The sequence below is a fragment of the Cucurbita maxima genome, unplaced genomic scaffold (genome assembly GCF_002738345.1).
Source record: "Cucurbita maxima cultivar Rimu unplaced genomic scaffold, Cmax_1.0 Cma_Scf00027, whole genome shotgun sequence".
Classification (NCBI taxonomy): Eukaryota; Viridiplantae; Streptophyta; class Magnoliopsida; order Cucurbitales; family Cucurbitaceae; genus Cucurbita; species Cucurbita maxima.
The window spans coordinates 2,706,891-2,722,847 of NW_019272043.1; the positions used below are offsets into that span (position 1 = coordinate 2,706,891).

General features: G+C 34.6%; 3 protein-coding genes, 1 long non-coding RNA gene and 6 other non-coding genes across 18 annotated transcripts in view; 8 read left to right on the forward strand and 2 right to left on the reverse strand.

The window, feature by feature from the left end:
* The first annotated feature begins 1,345 nt into the window (after nucleotides 1-1,345).
* LOC111499949 (cellulose synthase-like protein D3) lies at nucleotides 1,346-6,113 on the forward strand. Its single transcript, XM_023151696.1, has 4 exons — nucleotides 1,346-2,171; nucleotides 2,316-3,223; nucleotides 3,312-4,122; nucleotides 4,211-6,113. The coding sequence occupies exons 2-4, from the start codon at nucleotides 2,355-2,357 to the stop codon at nucleotides 5,966-5,968; spliced, it is 3,438 nt and encodes a 1,145-aa protein (XP_023007464.1). The 5' UTR covers nucleotides 1,346-2,171; nucleotides 2,316-2,354; the 3' UTR covers nucleotides 5,969-6,113.
* A 1,046-nt stretch (nucleotides 6,114-7,159) lies between these two features.
* TRNAG-UCC lies at nucleotides 7,160-7,231 on the forward strand. The gene has a single exon. It is a non-coding gene; the product is annotated as a tRNA-Gly (tRNA).
* Nucleotides 7,232-7,915: 684 nt separating this feature from the next.
* Nucleotides 7,916-7,987, forward strand: TRNAG-UCC. The gene has a single exon. It is a non-coding gene; the product is annotated as a tRNA-Gly (tRNA).
* Nucleotides 7,988-8,429: 442 nt separating this feature from the next.
* On the forward strand, nucleotides 8,430-8,517 carry LOC111500029. The gene has a single exon (XR_002721043.1). It is a non-coding gene; the product is annotated as a small nucleolar RNA R11/Z151 (small nucleolar RNA).
* A 284-nt stretch (nucleotides 8,518-8,801) lies between these two features.
* On the forward strand, nucleotides 8,802-8,924 carry LOC111500036. The gene has a single exon (XR_002721050.1). It is a non-coding gene; the product is annotated as a small nucleolar RNA SNORD14 (small nucleolar RNA).
* Nucleotides 8,925-8,992: 68 nt separating this feature from the next.
* On the forward strand, nucleotides 8,993-9,114 carry LOC111500035. Its single transcript, XR_002721049.1, has one exon. It is a non-coding gene; the product is annotated as a small nucleolar RNA SNORD14 (small nucleolar RNA).
* Nucleotides 9,115-10,078: 964 nt separating this feature from the next.
* Nucleotides 10,079-13,592, forward strand: LOC111499971 (protein SICKLE). 6 transcript variants are annotated; one of them, XM_023151729.1, is made up of 4 exons: nucleotides 10,079-10,206; nucleotides 10,586-10,700; nucleotides 10,873-11,213; nucleotides 12,561-13,592. In XM_023151729.1, exons 3-4 carry the CDS (start codon nucleotides 10,895-10,897, stop codon nucleotides 13,331-13,333), a joined length of 1,092 nt encoding a protein of 363 aa, XP_023007497.1. In that variant the 5' UTR covers nucleotides 10,079-10,206; nucleotides 10,586-10,700; nucleotides 10,873-10,894; the 3' UTR covers nucleotides 13,334-13,592. The 6 variants fall into 6 exon arrangements, with proteins under 6 accessions (XP_023007497.1, XP_023007500.1, XP_023007499.1 ...); XM_023151732.1 differs by having other exon boundaries at nucleotides 10,905-11,213; XM_023151730.1 differs by having other exon boundaries at nucleotides 10,085-10,206; nucleotides 10,596-10,700.
* A 687-nt stretch (nucleotides 13,593-14,279) lies between these two features.
* On the reverse strand, nucleotides 14,280-14,351 carry TRNAG-UCC. Its single transcript has one exon. It is a non-coding gene; the product is annotated as a tRNA-Gly (tRNA).
* Nucleotides 14,352-15,181: 830 nt separating this feature from the next.
* LOC111500002 overlaps nucleotides 15,182-15,957 on the reverse strand; it is a 5,248-nt gene continuing 4,472 nt past the window's right edge. The window contains exon 2 of the long non-coding RNA XR_002721034.1: nucleotides 15,182-15,470. This is a non-coding gene — a long non-coding RNA (uncharacterized LOC111500002). The remainder of the gene's footprint in view (nucleotides 15,471-15,957) is intronic.
* Nucleotides 15,280-15,957, forward strand: part of LOC111499994 (peptidyl-tRNA hydrolase 2, mitochondrial-like) — a 7,873-nt gene continuing 7,195 nt past the window's right edge. For 3 of the 4 annotated variants that reach the window (XM_023151766.1, XM_023151762.1, XM_023151765.1), the window contains exon 1: nucleotides 15,280-15,427. The gene's annotated coding sequence lies outside the window, so the exon portion shown is untranslated. Of the gene's footprint in view, nucleotides 15,428-15,804; nucleotides 15,894-15,957 lie in introns of those variants that run through there. The other variant, XM_023151763.1, reaches the window with a different exon arrangement.

Sequence of the window (15,957 nt, forward strand, 5' to 3'; positions counted from 1 at the left end):
AAAAAAAAAAAAAAAAAAAAAAAAAAAAAAAAAAAAAAAAAAAAAAAAAAAAAAAAACATCAAAAGCATCGTAACATGAATTGACTTTCACTCGATTGTCAACTATCTTTCTCGAACGTACTTTCCAAAAATTCACACAAGATCAAATAAAATTCAGATGATCGCTCTCAATTCAATTAAGAACATAATTAAAAAAAAAAAATGGTTACATATTATTAAATAATAAATTATTAGATTAAAAATATTATTATTATAGTATTTAAATTACAATTTAACCATCACAAAATAACTTGGACACAAATTTAATATTAAAAAAAAATAATTTATTTAAAAATAAATAAATAAAAGGGATGGAGGGTGGAAAGCATGTTTTTGACAATGAAACAGCTGGCATTCACACAGGCCAATGGATTGGACACGGTTTCCTGACAATCTCATTCTCTATTCCCATTTCTTTTTTTCTACAAATAATAATAAATAATAAATAGTAATAATAATAATTTAATTTAATTTAATTATTACCTGTTCATTAGCCATCATGCTTCCCATATTTTCTCTTCTTTTTCTCCCTCTTTTTATTTTCTTTCCTCATGTGCCATGCAATTATTATTATTATTTTATTTTCATTTTAATTTATTTTCTAATTACTTTCTAAATTTATAAATTAATTTTCAACCCTAAATAATAATAATAGTTTTATTGGTAGATTTAGAAATAACTTTTAAATTTATGGACTAATTAAATTTCTTTCTATATTTTATTTTAATAATTTTTTTTCTAAAGCAGGAGTGTTGTAAATAAAAAATTTATTCATTGAATTTATATTTTTATTATTTATTCTTAATTTTTTAAAATATATTTTTTTTAATTGGGTTGCAAATTATAATTAAATATTTAAAAATAAATACATAGACGTTCATGAACTAACATAATAAGTGTTGTCTAGGGTTGACACATTTACCACTCGAACCATTGAATTGGGTTTAAAAAGCATTTTAACTTGACGTAATCCAACCCACGAACAAATCAAAGTTTGAATATATTCTAACATTTGTAACTAAAAAGAATAGAAAAGAAGTGTTTTGGCAATTTTCAGGACCGCTTCGTGTATGTACTCGGCCCCTCGGCCCCTCTCTTGAAGATGTGAGCTTCAAAATCGACCCAAGCGAAAGTAAATGATATTAACACTTTTTAATCTAAAAAGGAAACAAAATAAAATAAATGATTAATTTTACAAATTAAAATTATTGAAAATTGAAGATTTTCCACCGCCTGTGTTCGTTCACTTTCCTTATTTGCATTTTTTTTTTCTTGTTCTTTCCTTGGCTCTGTTTCTCCCTCCGCGTAGTAAAAGTCCACTTTTCTCTCCACGTTGTCTGCATCACAGTGAAACCTACCATTGATAGAGAAACCTCACGACTTCTTCCATGCCCTCCTTCACTACCTTCCTCTAATTAAATATTCAAACCCAAATCTTCACGAAATCCATATGGTTCGAACCCGAATCAAACTCATCTCCGCCATTACTGTTTCTTAATTCCCAAAAAACAGAGCATCACCTCTGTTTCATTGAGCCCACCTGAAGCTTCCTCCATCGGTGACGTTTCTTCTCATTTTTTGTATATAAAATTGATATGGGAATGGAATAATTCAAGGATACCCTGGAATCATGGTCGATTAGTGTTGGCAATCTTGACTATTTCTTCTTTTTCCTTCAATCATGCCCTATTAGTGCTCTTAGTCCTCCTCACGATCAATCCTCATTCTCTTTTTCTCTGCTTTCCCGTTCTCAATGGGGGAATGGTGAAGCCCTTCAGTTCATCCATTTGGTGCAACATTTTTCTGGCTATCTGTTTCGATTGTTCTAGTTTTAGGCTTTTTTGAAGTGGGTTTCTCCTAATCTATCCATTTGAGCAAGATTTTTCTTGCTATCTGTTCCGATTGTGGCTAACTGTTCTAGTTTTAGGCTTCTCTGAAGTGGGTTTCTTCTAATCCATCCATTTGGGCAAGATTTTTCTTGCTATCTGTACCGATTCTTCCAGTTTTTGGCTTCTCTGAAGTGGGTTTCTTCTAATCCATCCATTTGGGGCAAGAACTTTCCGGCAATCTGCTCCGATTGTTCCAGTTTTAGGCTTCTCTGAAGTGGGCTTCGTCTACTCTTTGCTGATAAGGTCTGTTTATTGAATCCTTTTATAAACCTGTGTTTTCTTTTGGGGTTTGAGATTGTTCGATCATACAATGCATTATGAATCATTGTTTGATTTTGATCTGTTTGTGGCGTTTTCGGACATTAGATGTTGTTTTTTGTTATGCAGCTGCTGGATTTAACTTAAGAACTTGTTTTGAGTTTGACAATGGCATCAAAGTCATTCAAGCCAAACCGTTCAAATTTGTCCACAGCTTCTGATGCATCTGAAGCACAGAAGCCTCCTCTTCCACCTACTGTGACATTCGGTCGGAGAACCTCCTCCGGTCGCTATATTAGCTACTCGAGGGATGATCTCGATAGCGAGCTTGGGAGTGGTGACTTTATGAACTATACTGTACACATTCCTCCAACACCTGATAATCAACCAATGGATCCTTCAATCTCACAGAAGGTTGAAGAGCAATACGTATCGAATTCGCTGTTTACCGGTGGGTTCAATAACATAACACGAGCTCATTTAATGGACAAAGTGATTGAATCTGAAGCAACACATCCTCAAATGGCGGGTACGAAAGGATCTTCGTGTTCTATACCTGGCTGTGATGCAAAGGTTATGAGCGACGAACGTGGAAACGATATACTCCCTTGTGAATGCGATTTCAAGATATGTCGAGATTGCTATGTCGATGCTGTTAAACTAGGTGGTGGGATTTGTCCAGGCTGCAAAGAACCGTATAAAAACACAGATCTTGATGAAATTGCTGTTGAACATGGAAGACCGCTTCCGCTTCCTCCGCCAGCCACAATGTCGAAGATGGAGAGGAGGCTGTCGTTGATGAAGTCGACGAAATCTGCGTTGATGCGAAGCCACACGGGGGTTGGAGAATTTGATCATAATAAATGGCTATTCGAAACGAGAGGAACTTATGGATATGGGAATGCTATATGGCCAAAGGATGAGGGTTTTGAAAATGGTAATACTGATGAAGTTGAGCCTATGGAGTTTATGAATAAACCGTGGCGGCCCCTAACTCGAAAGTTGAAGATTCCTGCTGCTGTTCTTAGCCCGTATCGGTATGTTCTTTGTTTATAAGTGGTATTGATATTCTAGCATGCTATGGGATTTCATCCAACTTATTGTTGAATAACATTGTTGTGACAGACTTTTGATCGTCGTTCGAATGGTCGTGCTCGGGTTCTTCTTGGCTTGGCGAGTGAGCCATCCGAACACCGATGCATACTGGTTGTGGGCTATGTCTATAGTTTGTGAGATTTGGTTTGCTTTTTCTTGGCTGCTTGATCAGCTGCCAAAGTTGTGCCCCATCAATAGAGCTACTGATCTTAACGTGTTGACGGAGAAATTCGAAACGCCTAGTCCGAGTAATCCTACCGGAAAATCTGATCTACCAGGCATAGATATCTTTGTTTCTACTGCAGATCCCGAGAAAGAACCACCTCTTGTAACTGCGAACACAATCCTTTCGATTCTAGCTGCAGATTATCCAGTTGAAAAGCTTGCTTGTTATGTTTCTGATGATGGAGGTGCGCTTTTAACTTTCGAGGCCATGGCTGAAGCTGCAAGTTTTGCTAATACTTGGGTTCCTTTCTGTCGAAAACATGGCATCGAACCGCGCAATCCTGAGTCTTATTTTAGTTTGAAAAGAGATCCATTCAAGAACAAAGTTAAGCCAGATTTTGTTAAGGATCGTAGACGTGTTAAGCGGGAGTATGACGAGTTCAAAGTTCGTATAAATGGACTTCCTGACTCTATTCGTCGTCGCTCGGATGCTTATCATGCACGAGAAGAAATCAAAGCTATGAAGCTTCAGAAACAGAACATTGGTGCTGATGAGCCGATAGAGAGTGTGAAAATCGCTAAAGCGACATGGATGGCTGATGGCACACATTGGCCAGGGACTTGGTTGCAGCCATCGTCTGAGCACTCGAAGGGTGACCATGCTGGTATCATACAGGTACAACGTCGAACGTACTCAAAGATCATTGTTTAAATAGGGATTTCAATCTGTTTTTTCACCGAGAGTCTATCTTGTTTTGTTATAGGTGATGTTGAAGCCACCTAGTGATGAACCTCTTCATGGAAATGTTGAAGATGAGAAACTTATCGACACTTCTGAGGTCGATATTCGTCTTCCTTTACTCGTTTATGTTTCTCGAGAGAAACGACCAGGCTATGACCACAACAAGAAGGCAGGAGCGATGAATGCTCTAGTTCGAGCCTCGGCAATCATGTCGAATGGTCCGTTCATTCTCAACCTCGATTGTGACCACTATATCTACAACTCTCAGGCAATGAGAGAAGGAATGTGCTTCATGATGGATCGTGGAGGCGATCGTCTTTGCTATGTCCAATTCCCTCAAAGGTTCGAGGGCATTGATCCTTCTGATCGATATGCAAATCACAACACTGTGTTTTTCGACGTTAACATGCGAGCTCTTGATGGGCTTCAAGGACCAGTTTACGTCGGAACAGGATGTCTCTTTAGAAGGGTTGCCCTATATGGTTTCGATCCACCTCGATCAAAAGAGCATCACCCTGGTTTTTGTAGTTGTTGTTGTGGCGGACGAAAAAAGCATACATCAGTTGCGAGCACACCGGAAGAGAGCAGAGCTTTGAGAATGGGTGATTCTGATGATGAAGAAATGAATCTCTCTTTGTTTCCTAAGAGATTTGGGAACTCTACTTTCCTTATTGATTCAATCCCGGTTGCTGAATTTCAAGGCCGCCCCTTGGCCGATCACCCTGCTGTGAAGAACGGACGTCCACCGGGTGCTCTTACGATCCCTCGTGATCTTCTCGATGCTTCAACAGTTGCAGAGGCAATCAGTGTCATTTCTTGCTGGTACGAAGATAAGACCGAATGGGGTAACCGTGTTGGATGGATTTATGGATCTGTTACTGAGGATGTGGTCACCGGATATAGGATGCATAATAGAGGATGGAAATCGGTGTACTGCGTAACGAAACGAGACGCTTTTCGTGGGACAGCTCCGATCAACCTAACAGATAGGCTGCATCAAGTCCTCCGATGGGCTACCGGGTCGGTCGAGATCTTCTTCTCCCGCAACAACGCCATCCTAGCTAGTCCAAGAATGAAACTTCTACAAAGAATAGCATACTTAAACGTGGGGATATATCCATTCACTTCAATCTTCCTCATAGTATATTGCTTTCTACCAGCACTGTCACTGTTCTCCGGTCAGTTCATCGTCCAAACGCTTAACGTCACGTTCCTTACATACCTTCTGGTTATCACGTTAACGTTGTGCATGCTTGCGGTGCTCGAGATCCGATGGTCTGGTATTGAATTAGAAGAGTGGTGGAGGAATGAGCAGTTCTGGTTGATTGGTGGTACAAGTGCACATCTTGCTGCTGTACTTCAGGGTCTGCTAAAAGTCGTTGCTGGGATCGAAATATCGTTCACTTTGACGTCGAAATCGGGAGGTGACGACGTAGACGACGAGTTTGCTGATCTCTACATTGTGAAATGGACATCTCTAATGATACCACCAATCACGATCATGATAACGAACTTAATTGCAATAGCAGTCGGGTTTAGCCGAACGATATACAGTGTGATACCGCAATGGAGCCGACTGATCGGTGGCGTTTTCTTTAGCTTCTGGGTATTGGCTCATCTCTACCCTTTTGCCAAAGGGCTGATGGGAAGAAGAGGAAGGACACCTACCATTGTTTTTGTGTGGTCAGGGCTTATTGCTATCACCATATCTCTTCTTTGGGTAGCCATTAGTCCTCCATCAGGAACTAACCAAATTGGAGGTTCATTCACATTCCCTTAAACACTTCATTTTTTTTTTGTCTCCCAAAATTCTTTCACTTCATAAACTTGAATTAGGTACATTCTTCTGTTGTAATTCTTGCAAATTTTTACCATCTATAATAATTCACTTTTGGGTAACTTTTGGGTATCGTTGTATTTGAAAATGTGACACCCGAGTAAATGAGATATATACGATGGTTAAGAACCGTTTAAAGTTACTATCTCTAACAAAGCTATGATATTAGGTTCTTGGGCACCTAATGGCTTAATAACATGATCAGATTACCTACTCCTCGCTTTCTAAAAGTGAAAATTATTCTCACAGACTAACACGAGTCCTTTCAATATGTTTTGTACTTACTCATATGCATTCTAGAAAAAATTTCAAGAGGTCATCAAATGTAGAATTGCTCAAATCAAAACATGTTTAACTATATAGTTCCAGGGATTGAACTATAGAGTTCTTCGGATTGGAAAGTGCATGTTATTGACATAGATAGTGATTTTCAATTATTTTAAGTTTTTTGTTTGACATGATGGTCATAATGATAACATGAGGTCCCGCAGATAAGAATCATAACACATTATCCATTTGGTTGAATGAACATGACTATTATGGTTAAACACTTTGATACTCCTCCTAAATGATGAAATCATGTTCCCTTCGTTTAAAAGTATTTCTCGAGATCCCAAAGAAATAGTTTGAATGATTTGTGTATGTCTTATTTTATATTAAAAAAAGTTATAGTTTTTTATTTCTTTTAAAATTAATTTCACGTCAGACATGTAGTAGCCACTTAAGTTAAAAATTAGAAGATGGATAGTTACAACCAATCATAACTTGACATGTGAATTGTTTTATAATTATTTTAGAACTAAAAAGTTACAATCATTTTATAAATTAAATTGAAATTTCTTAAACAATGAATACCAAATATTTAAATTTAAAATATTGATGTTGATAGAATATTTTTTAAATATATATATAAATAAAAGATTAATAAAAGTATTTACATTAAAAAGAATAAAAAATAAATATTATTGAATTATGTATATATATATATATTATATATATTCAATTTTCGGGATGGGATGAAATAAAAAATTAAATATTCCTTTTCTTCCACGTGGAAGTTCTTTTTTTTAATGTCTCCAAGATTTTGAAATCTATATAAATTATAACTATATTTATAACGATTTTGCACACCTAGCGTTTGTAGTCCAACGGTTAGGATAATTGCCTTCCAAGCAATAGACCCGGGTTCGACTCCCGGCAAACGCATTTTTTTATCTTTTTTTTTCTTTTTTTTTTCTAGAAATTTTGCTTAAATAAACAAAATTCTTAATTTAAAAACTACTTTCATTGTTAGTAATAAATAGAAAGTGTACTTGCTGTAAACTTTCCAAACATTCCAAAAAAAAAAAATATATATATTTTTAAGTTTTCAAAAGTTTTACCAGAAAACTTTAAAAAAAAAAATCACATACATTTAAACTTTTATAAAAATATAAAATAAAGTATATTTACCAATCATATTTGAAAAATACTTTTAAAATTTTCATCCTTACTTTTTAAATATAATAGTAAGGGTAAATGTATTTTTTTAAACTTTTTTTTTTTTGAAGAGTATAAATAAAACTTTTTAATTTTCAACATATTTTTTAAATACTATTAAAATTTAAATTATACTTTTGAAATAAATTACTGAAATTACCATCCAAAGGTATTTATAGAATTTTTTTTAAAGTTTAAAAATATTATTAAAACTTTTAAGAGTTAAGGGATATTTTTATTAATTTAATTAAAAATAAAAAAATAGAAAAATATAAACAAAAGTATTTAAAATCCATGTTTTCTCCCGCCCAAACGCCCGTAGCTTATTTCTGTGTGAAAGCCGTTTGTTTTAATATCCTCCAATAAATACAATTTTATTGTTAAAAATAATTTCAAAAATTGAAGCATCTAGCGTTTGTAGTCCAACGGTTAGGATAATTGCCTTCCAAGCAATAGACCCGGGTTCGACTCCCGGCAAACGCAACGAAATCTTTTTCAGGAATTTTGGTATTTGAGCCTTTCTTAATGGGCTTAGCTTACATCTCACAAGTAGATATACTTTTATCATGTTGCGGCCCAGCCCATAAGTTGCGGGGAAGAAAACTGGAAAAACCCTAAACCGTTCGATAGCGAGAAACCCTAATTTATCAGTCGATGGCCTATAAACTCACAATTCGACCTCTTTTATCCAAAGCGTCGTTTCCTCCATTCTTGGCTTTCATTTCTTTAGTTCCAAGTTTCCTCTGAAAACCTAAGATTTTTGTGCATTTTTCTCCACATTTCATCTTTAATTCTCATATCATTTTTTTGTCTTTTTTGATGTTCTCTGTTTGTGCATCCTCTTGAATTTGGTTGAGTTGTGGAGTCGGTTCTTGACTTGTTTGGATTTTTTTTTTTTTTTTTTGAGTTGCGTGTTCGATTCTATAGGCTTATGATGATATTTCTAATAATCTTAGCGGATTTCAGTGAGATTTTACTATCAATGATCTGATTGTTACACACACTGAAAGCCTACTTAATTTGGTCAGATTTGTTGCAATGTATTGTTCTGTTTTCTGATTGACGATTCGTTTTTGTATTCTCTATCGTATAGTTGTCTTAGCGGATGATGAATCTTTGATGAGGTTGAATTCTTTGTGTAAATGTTTTTTTGTTAGAATTTCTGATTTGATCTGATTACAAAAAATTTGTTTTCAACTTCTTCATACTAAAATTTTGATCAGTATCGGATTGAAGATCTTCACCTTCTAACTTCTTCGTATTCTATTCGTATGGTATTTAGCATTTGAAAATCTATTCGCAATGATGATATCCTTAAGGCTTGTTTCTCAGAAACATTCGCAGTGGCCGCCTGAGAGCTTTCGCCTTCGCCAGGCTTGAGAGCTAATGCTGCTTTATCCTTCCTTGGATGTCTGAGTCTCTTGTGAACATATTAAGATAGCTGTTTTTTTCGTTTGTTCGATCATAGTTTTCATTTAAAAATTGTGGCAACAATGATGATATCTGTAAGGCTTGTTTCTCAAAACATTCGCAGTAGCCGCCTAAGAGCTTTCGCCTTCGCCGGGCTTGAGAGCTAATGCTGCTCTATCCTTCCTTGGATGTCTGAGTCCATATAATCATCTTCTCCTTACCAAATTAACATTCATAATTATCAAAAATATAATTTATAAACATTGGATTAATTTAATTAGTGGTCATTCATCATTAAAATACCATATTATTAAAATATAATTAATTGATTTAATTTTACAATTGACAAATGAAGATCAAAGTGTATGCTAGTGATGGTTTATCGGCTATTGGTTAATTTTATAATTAATTTTATTTTGAATTAATTATTTATAATGGAAATTTATATAAATTTATTAAGACTATTTATTTGAGAATAATTATAAAAATTGCTTTTTAAATAAACATACTAAACAAAATTTTAATGTCTATTTTTTATAATGTAATTATTAATGATTCAAAAGATTAAACTTATTATATTTTCTAACAAATCAATATTAAATTAAAATTTAATTAATTAACGTTCTATTAATAATTTAATATTATTTGGACTTATGAAAATATTAATGTTTATATGAACTATAGCTTGTGAAAATAGGCTTAATTTAAACAAAAAAAATTTGAACAATAGTAATAAATACGTTCAAATAATCTGGAATTCAATTTTATTTCCAAATAATAAAAAAAAACAATTCATAGGTTTGAAATTTAAACAGAAATAAGGCAACAAGCCCAGAATTTATTTTTGAAAATTAGAAAAATGTTTTTTATTTTGTTTTTAAGGAAAAAAAAAGGAACTAAAATAATAAATATGTTGTATGCAAGAATATTAAGGGTATTTAAATATTAAAAATAAAATTGAGAATAATATAATCATTATTGGTCATTTGATACACTAAAATAAAATTAAAAGTAAAAAATATAAATATACAATTTATAATAAACTTTTATATTTATTTAATTTAAGAAAACAAAATAACAAATGAAAAATAAATTAATTATATAAAGCCCATTTTCAAAGGCCCAGCCCACTTTTTTCCTTGAGAAAGACAAAACTCACCCCCATAATGCTTCTTCTTCTTCTTGACTCTTCACCGTTTTCTGCAGTTCGGTGTCGCCGTCGTGGTTTCTTCCGCCCCTGCCGCTACCGCAGCCTCCTCGCAGCGGTTTTATAGACTTCATTATTGTAGCAGGTATTGTTCCAATTTCCTTCTATGTGGAATAGCATTTGACACTACGAAAAAACTACATCTCTCATGAAAATCCTTACCAATATTCATCCCATCTCCGCTGAGTTTGAATTCATTCTCCTAGCCTAATTCCTGCTCGACCTCGTTGTTGCTTAAAGATTTTATTGAACTATGATCTTTCTCGTAGAGTCTTGATTGGCTGTTGGGCTCTTCGTTGGGGTTTACAATTCTTACAATTCTTCGTCTTCGTTAGAGGCTTTAATTGACATGTTTTTTCATATGAAAGATCAAATATGCTACATAAAATATAGATATAGGTATAGTTTGTAGAAGTTATCTATTTCTAGAAATTTCTCTCCTTACACCCGAAACTTTGCTGAAGAATATTATAGGACTACGGATTTCGTCGTTAATCACAGAGAAGGAAGTAGCTAGGGATTTCTTACAACAGCAATTGTTCTTTGGAATCGTAATTTCAGTTCTCTTCGGTCGTTGTTGTAAGTTCCCTATCCGATGCATTCAGTAATTTTACTTCTTTTGTAATTAATTTCAATCGAGGTGCATTTTTGTAACCTCCAAGTAGGGATTATAGATCTATGAGAATTTTGTTTCCTGTTCATGAAGGGGTCTTTAATTTTCATTGTGATCGAGTCTGTTGTGTGTTTTCAGTGATGACAGTGATTGAGAATTGATGATATTAGGTTCAATGGAAGAATCCGAGAAACGGAGGGAGCGACTGAGAGCAATGCGAATGGAAGCTTCTCAGGCTGATGTCGCTAATTATGTTGAAACTTCTCTGCCTAATCATCTTTCCAATCCATTGGTTGAGTCCTCAGCTAACATGCTAGGGCAATCAGAACCATGTACCGCCCCAAGATTTGATTATTACACAAACCCTATGGCTGCATTTTCTTCTAGCAAGAAGAGAGGGAATCAGACTGTGTCTCATGCTTATGTTCCTTCCCACCTCAATAGTTCTCCAGATGCTTATGTTCCATCAAATTTTCCAGGTAATTTTATGATTTCTTAAATAATTTGTGGATGGAAAAAAAAATAAAGGATCATGTAATGGGAATAGGATATCAAGCTACTTGTTTGATGGTGGATGCTTCATTATAGAAGGGTCCAATTGCGAATACATGGGTAAAAAATGGCCTAATGTGCCGGGTTATTATGTTCCCCTCCATAAAAAAATGTTACAAAGAAGCTTTCAAATCAATACAGACATGTAATCTATAAACAAAATCTAGTAGAAGGTGCTCCCAACTTGAGGTTGTAAAATGAACTTGGTCACAAAGTACTGTCGATTCTTTCTAGTTTTAACCTTTTGAGAGCTTTTGAATATAGAGATGGCTGTAGGGAGATGTTATTAGGAATATGAAATGCTTCTGGTTATGAACAAAGAGCCTGCATCAGGGAGCAGTGCAGAAACAAACCAGAGTCTCAAGAATAGCTTGTGTATCCTCTCTACTACTGTGATTAAAACCAAATTCTTTCAAAATCCATGAAACAAACGGGACATTTATAACTTTACTTGCCTGGCTCCTTGCACAAAAAGGAAAAAAAATCCACAAGCTATTTGTTTCAATGGAACTTTCCATAACCTTTTTAAGAGGAAAAGAGAGATTTTCTGCGTGTTGGAGAAAATTCCAACTAGGAAAAGGTGGCTTGCCATCATTCATGTCAGGCTTTCCCATATAAAACTTTTTGTCGCTTTATTAATCCGAGCCACTATGGGAGGGATTCTAAGAGAAACATAATGAGAATCGATTATAAAAGCTAGTCATATACTTTTGAGAAAATTAATGATAAAAGTTAGTCTTTCTTCCTTTTATGGTTCTTATTTGGTTTGATGAGCATGACTGTTAAATGTCTAGAGTATTAAGGATATACAATTAGATGTGTTTCTATTAGTGGTTCGGTATTAAATGTGTGTTTGTTTTGCAAGCTTTTGATGGGGGAGGTAAATGTATATATTTAACATAAATGCTACGTAGCACTCTTTTGTACAAGATATACTTCTGTAGTTTGATTTTAGTTTCCAATTCAAACTTTCTAATTCCTCCCCATGGTTGGATGCGATGCAATCATGAAAGCAGTATTTTTTAAATGATAAAAGACATGAGTTTTGTAATATTTCACATCTATCTTATTAGTATTTGCTAATATTTTACATTAAAGTTTATGTGATGTTACTGGTAGAATTGGGAAGTATCTCATATGGCGATCAGCTATAAATTTTTTTAATGCTTGTTGTGGTTTATATTTTATTTCTCATCATGAGTACGTTCTTTCAGCATTTTGTAGTTAGGGAATCACTTTTCTCCTCCAAATCTAGATATAATATTGTGTTGTAGGAATGAGAAACCCTGAAATGTCTCCCTCTGCGCCTCATCAATTCCATCAACATTCACCTGACCAGAGATTCTATGCACGAGGTTATAGTGGATCTGGTGGCCATGGTAGCCCAGCAATGCCCAGGCCTTTTCCTATGGATCAAAGAAGTCCTAATATGTGGGGTGGACCTAGAAGCCCATATGTCAACCACTTTCCCGGTCCTCCCCCAAGGGTGATGAACTCCCCCAGAGGCCCTTTTGTCAACCAATTCCCTAGCCAGCTACCAAGGGATATGAGCTCACCCAGCTTTGTCTCTGGACCAAGAGGTAATTCTTACCCCAGTCAAACGCAAGACATGGTTAATCACCTCAGTCCAAGTCCTAGTCCTGGGTATCAAGGCAGTTCTAGTCCTGGGTATCAAGGCAGTTCTAGTCCTGGTGGAGGCAGCCATGGTCATCGTGGCAATATGACCCCTAGTCCAAGATTTGGCTTGGGACGAGGTTTTGGTTCTCATGGTCGTCGTTTTTCATCAGACAAATCATCTAGACCAGAACAGTTTTACGATCCATCCATGCTTGAAGATCCCTGGAAGGTTCTGCAACCTGGTATTTGGAGGCCAGTTGCTCCATTGAGAAGTTCTGCCAACCCTTCAGAATCTTGGATTTCGAAATTCAATACGAAAAAAGCAAGAGTTTTAGATGCTTCTTCTGGCAGGTCAGGCTCTCAACCCAGCCTCGCCGAGTATCTGGCTGCTTCCTTCAACGAAGCAGCCAACAACACACTAGGTGAGTAAAACTGTAATTCTGAAACTAGGGATTCTCAAAATCCCAGCCCAATTTTTCTCCATACGCTGGTTTAATATGGTAATATTTAAGGTAAATCTGTAGTGACAGTTATATCTCTCCATGTTAGTTTGTGAGTTCTATGAGCTATTTTCTGTTAGCTATATGTTTTGTCGACTGTGTTTGACTGATGGACATGATTTAGCTATGCTCGTCTTTATCAAGAATTTAGTAGGATTGTGTTCCAAATAATATTGCTCTGTTTCATCATCTTCTTAATGTGGAACGCATCCTGCTGAATTTGATATTTTGAGTAAATGGTTGAAGTTGGGAACTAACCACAAGAGGAGGAAAATATGCAGGGTTGGCCTCTGCTTTTCCACAAGTTATTTTTAAAAATTCTAATGTTCTATTACGTTACGGAGTCTGAAATGCCTTGAGTAAGAACAGATGTATAGAACATTTTTAATGAGATAGTGCCTTTTCGACTCTTTCAAAATAGAATCTATTCTAAACCGTATTGTGTCCAAAGATATGATTCATTGGAATGAATCAACCATTAATATATCAATCCACGGTAGATTGTCGAATGTTCGAGAATTCCTCTATTCAATAATAGTGAGCTTAGGGGTTGAATCCGGGTCTATTGTTTGGAAGGCAATTGTCCTAATGGTTGGACTACAAACACTATACTTGATTTCTACGAGCTACATTATTTTCAAAAAGTTCGACACTCAACAAATTTTTTATAAGATAATGTTGGGAAGGCAGCAACTATTCTAACCTTTGGAATTAATTTAAAAACCGTCGGAATAATTTTTAAATTAATGAATAATACTAAAATTTATTACAAAATAAATTAAAAAAACTAAAATTTAAGGTACAAGAAAAATTAAAATTTAAGTTACATGATCCCTAAAAGAAGGTTTTTTATAAAAAAAAAAAAAAAGAAACACATGCGTTTGCCGGGAGTCGAACCCGGGTCTATTGCTTGGAAGGCAATTATCCTAACCGTTGGACTACAAACGCTATTTGTCTAAAACATTAAATTTTTAAAAATATAATCTTTATATTATATAATATGACATCTTGATTTTTTTTTTTTTATTATTTTTTTTATATTTATTTATTACTAATGCATCACAAAAGAAGTATTCTACTGTCCTATCTTTCTTCATCGTGCAGTGCTAGCTCCACACCCTATACTTAAATGGATGACGTCTTCATCAGACTACTCGAAACTTAGAAGATAGTATTTTGAGAAAATAGAGAAGTAACTCGTGATGTTTTGAATAATAATCTTTCAACGTTTTCGTATACAAAGATAAACAAAGATGTATCAGTACTTAACTGTATAGGTGAATCCATCTTAAACTATTCTAAACTAAGTTATTAAGCTAGGGGAAAAACAAATAAGTGTCTAGGCTACTCAAGTCTGTCTGAACAGAGTCACGTAAACACATTCAAGAAGAATACAACTAAAATATAATTTGATCGTGCCTAAGCTACTCCAAGTGCATTATACCTTTCTCCATGAGGTGGCTTATCAGCTTACCGTTCACAACCTACCTTCAATAATACTAAAAAAATTATCAACGTAATAAATTAAAATCCTCGATTACAATGCCAAAAACTTGTTATAAAATTTGGTTCGGGTTATATAGTGCAATAAAAAAACAAAGTTACTTTTCGAGATAGTTGACACTCAGTTTATTAATTAAACTTAATTTATAGATTTTATTGAAATTAGTGATTATTTAAGTTAAAATTAGTGAGTGAATCAAATTATTAATCTAGGTGGGGAAATTGAAAATTTCCAAATAATAATAATAATAAAAATCATAAAAAGACAGAAATCTAAAAAAAAAAAGAGCTATTTATGCAAAAATATTTGGTGATAAAATCCTCAGTTTTCTGGGAATGGGGAAAGAAACTTCAGCATTTTGAGAAGTAACTCGAGCAGGAGCACTACAGAAAGCGCATGGTTCGCCTCCTCGAACACAGCCTTCAGTGATGGCGGACTTATGCTGAAGTCTGATCTAAGATTCTGGCTGCCGATCGTCAGCTAAATGCAATCATAAAGCTTCATCGTCATTCAACGCCTGGTAATGCTGTTTTTTTTTTTTCACCTGTTTTGTTCTTCATTTCCTGAAAAGAATGTTATTTTGACAAACGTCTCGCAAGTTTCTATCATGAACTGCATCATCTGCGATGCGATGAGAAGGACCTGGATTGGTAAATTTATAGCTGAATATTAGGGTTTTAAGTTTGTATGTATGTTTGCTGAGAAATCGACATTGTACGATTGTTTTGATGCGAGGGCATCTTGGATTGACTTTGTTAATTAGCTTTTTTTTGTGAAGCGTACTTTGGAATCTGATTGCTTACTTTTGAAGCAGTTTGTACCTTTACTGTGTAAGAAAATGCCCTACAGTTAGTTATTTGTATATTCATGATCTATTTGCTAGGTTGATCAGATATTGGCATTATTACAATATTTGTGTTCCAGAAAAATTGGATCTCCAAATGACATTCATATTGTTTTTAATGCTATCTGCATAGCAAAATAAAGTAAAAATCGGTAGTTTTTTCTTTTTTTTTTTTTTTTTTTTTTTTTTTTTTTTTTTTTTTTTTT

Excerpts from the sequence above, each read along its gene's own strand:
- LOC111499949 (XM_023151696.1), top strand. The coding sequence starts at position 2,355 with ATGGCATCAAAGTCATTCAAGCCAAACCGTTCAAATTTGTCCACAGCT. Across the intron at positions 3,224-3,311 it reads GCTGTTCTTAGCCCGTATCG|ACTTTTGATCGTCGTTCGAA; the intron begins GTATGTTCTTTG and ends TTGTTGTGACAG. Across the intron at positions 4,123-4,210 it reads ACCATGCTGGTATCATACAG|GTGATGTTGAAGCCACCTAG; the intron begins GTACAACGTCGA and ends GTTTTGTTATAG.
- LOC111499971 (XM_023151729.1), top strand. The coding sequence starts at position 10,895 with ATGATATTAGGTTCAATGGAAGAATCCGAGAAACGGAGGGAGCGACTG. Across the intron at positions 11,214-12,560 it reads TGTTCCATCAAATTTTCCAG|GAATGAGAAACCCTGAAATG; the intron begins GTAATTTTATGA and ends ATTGTGTTGTAG.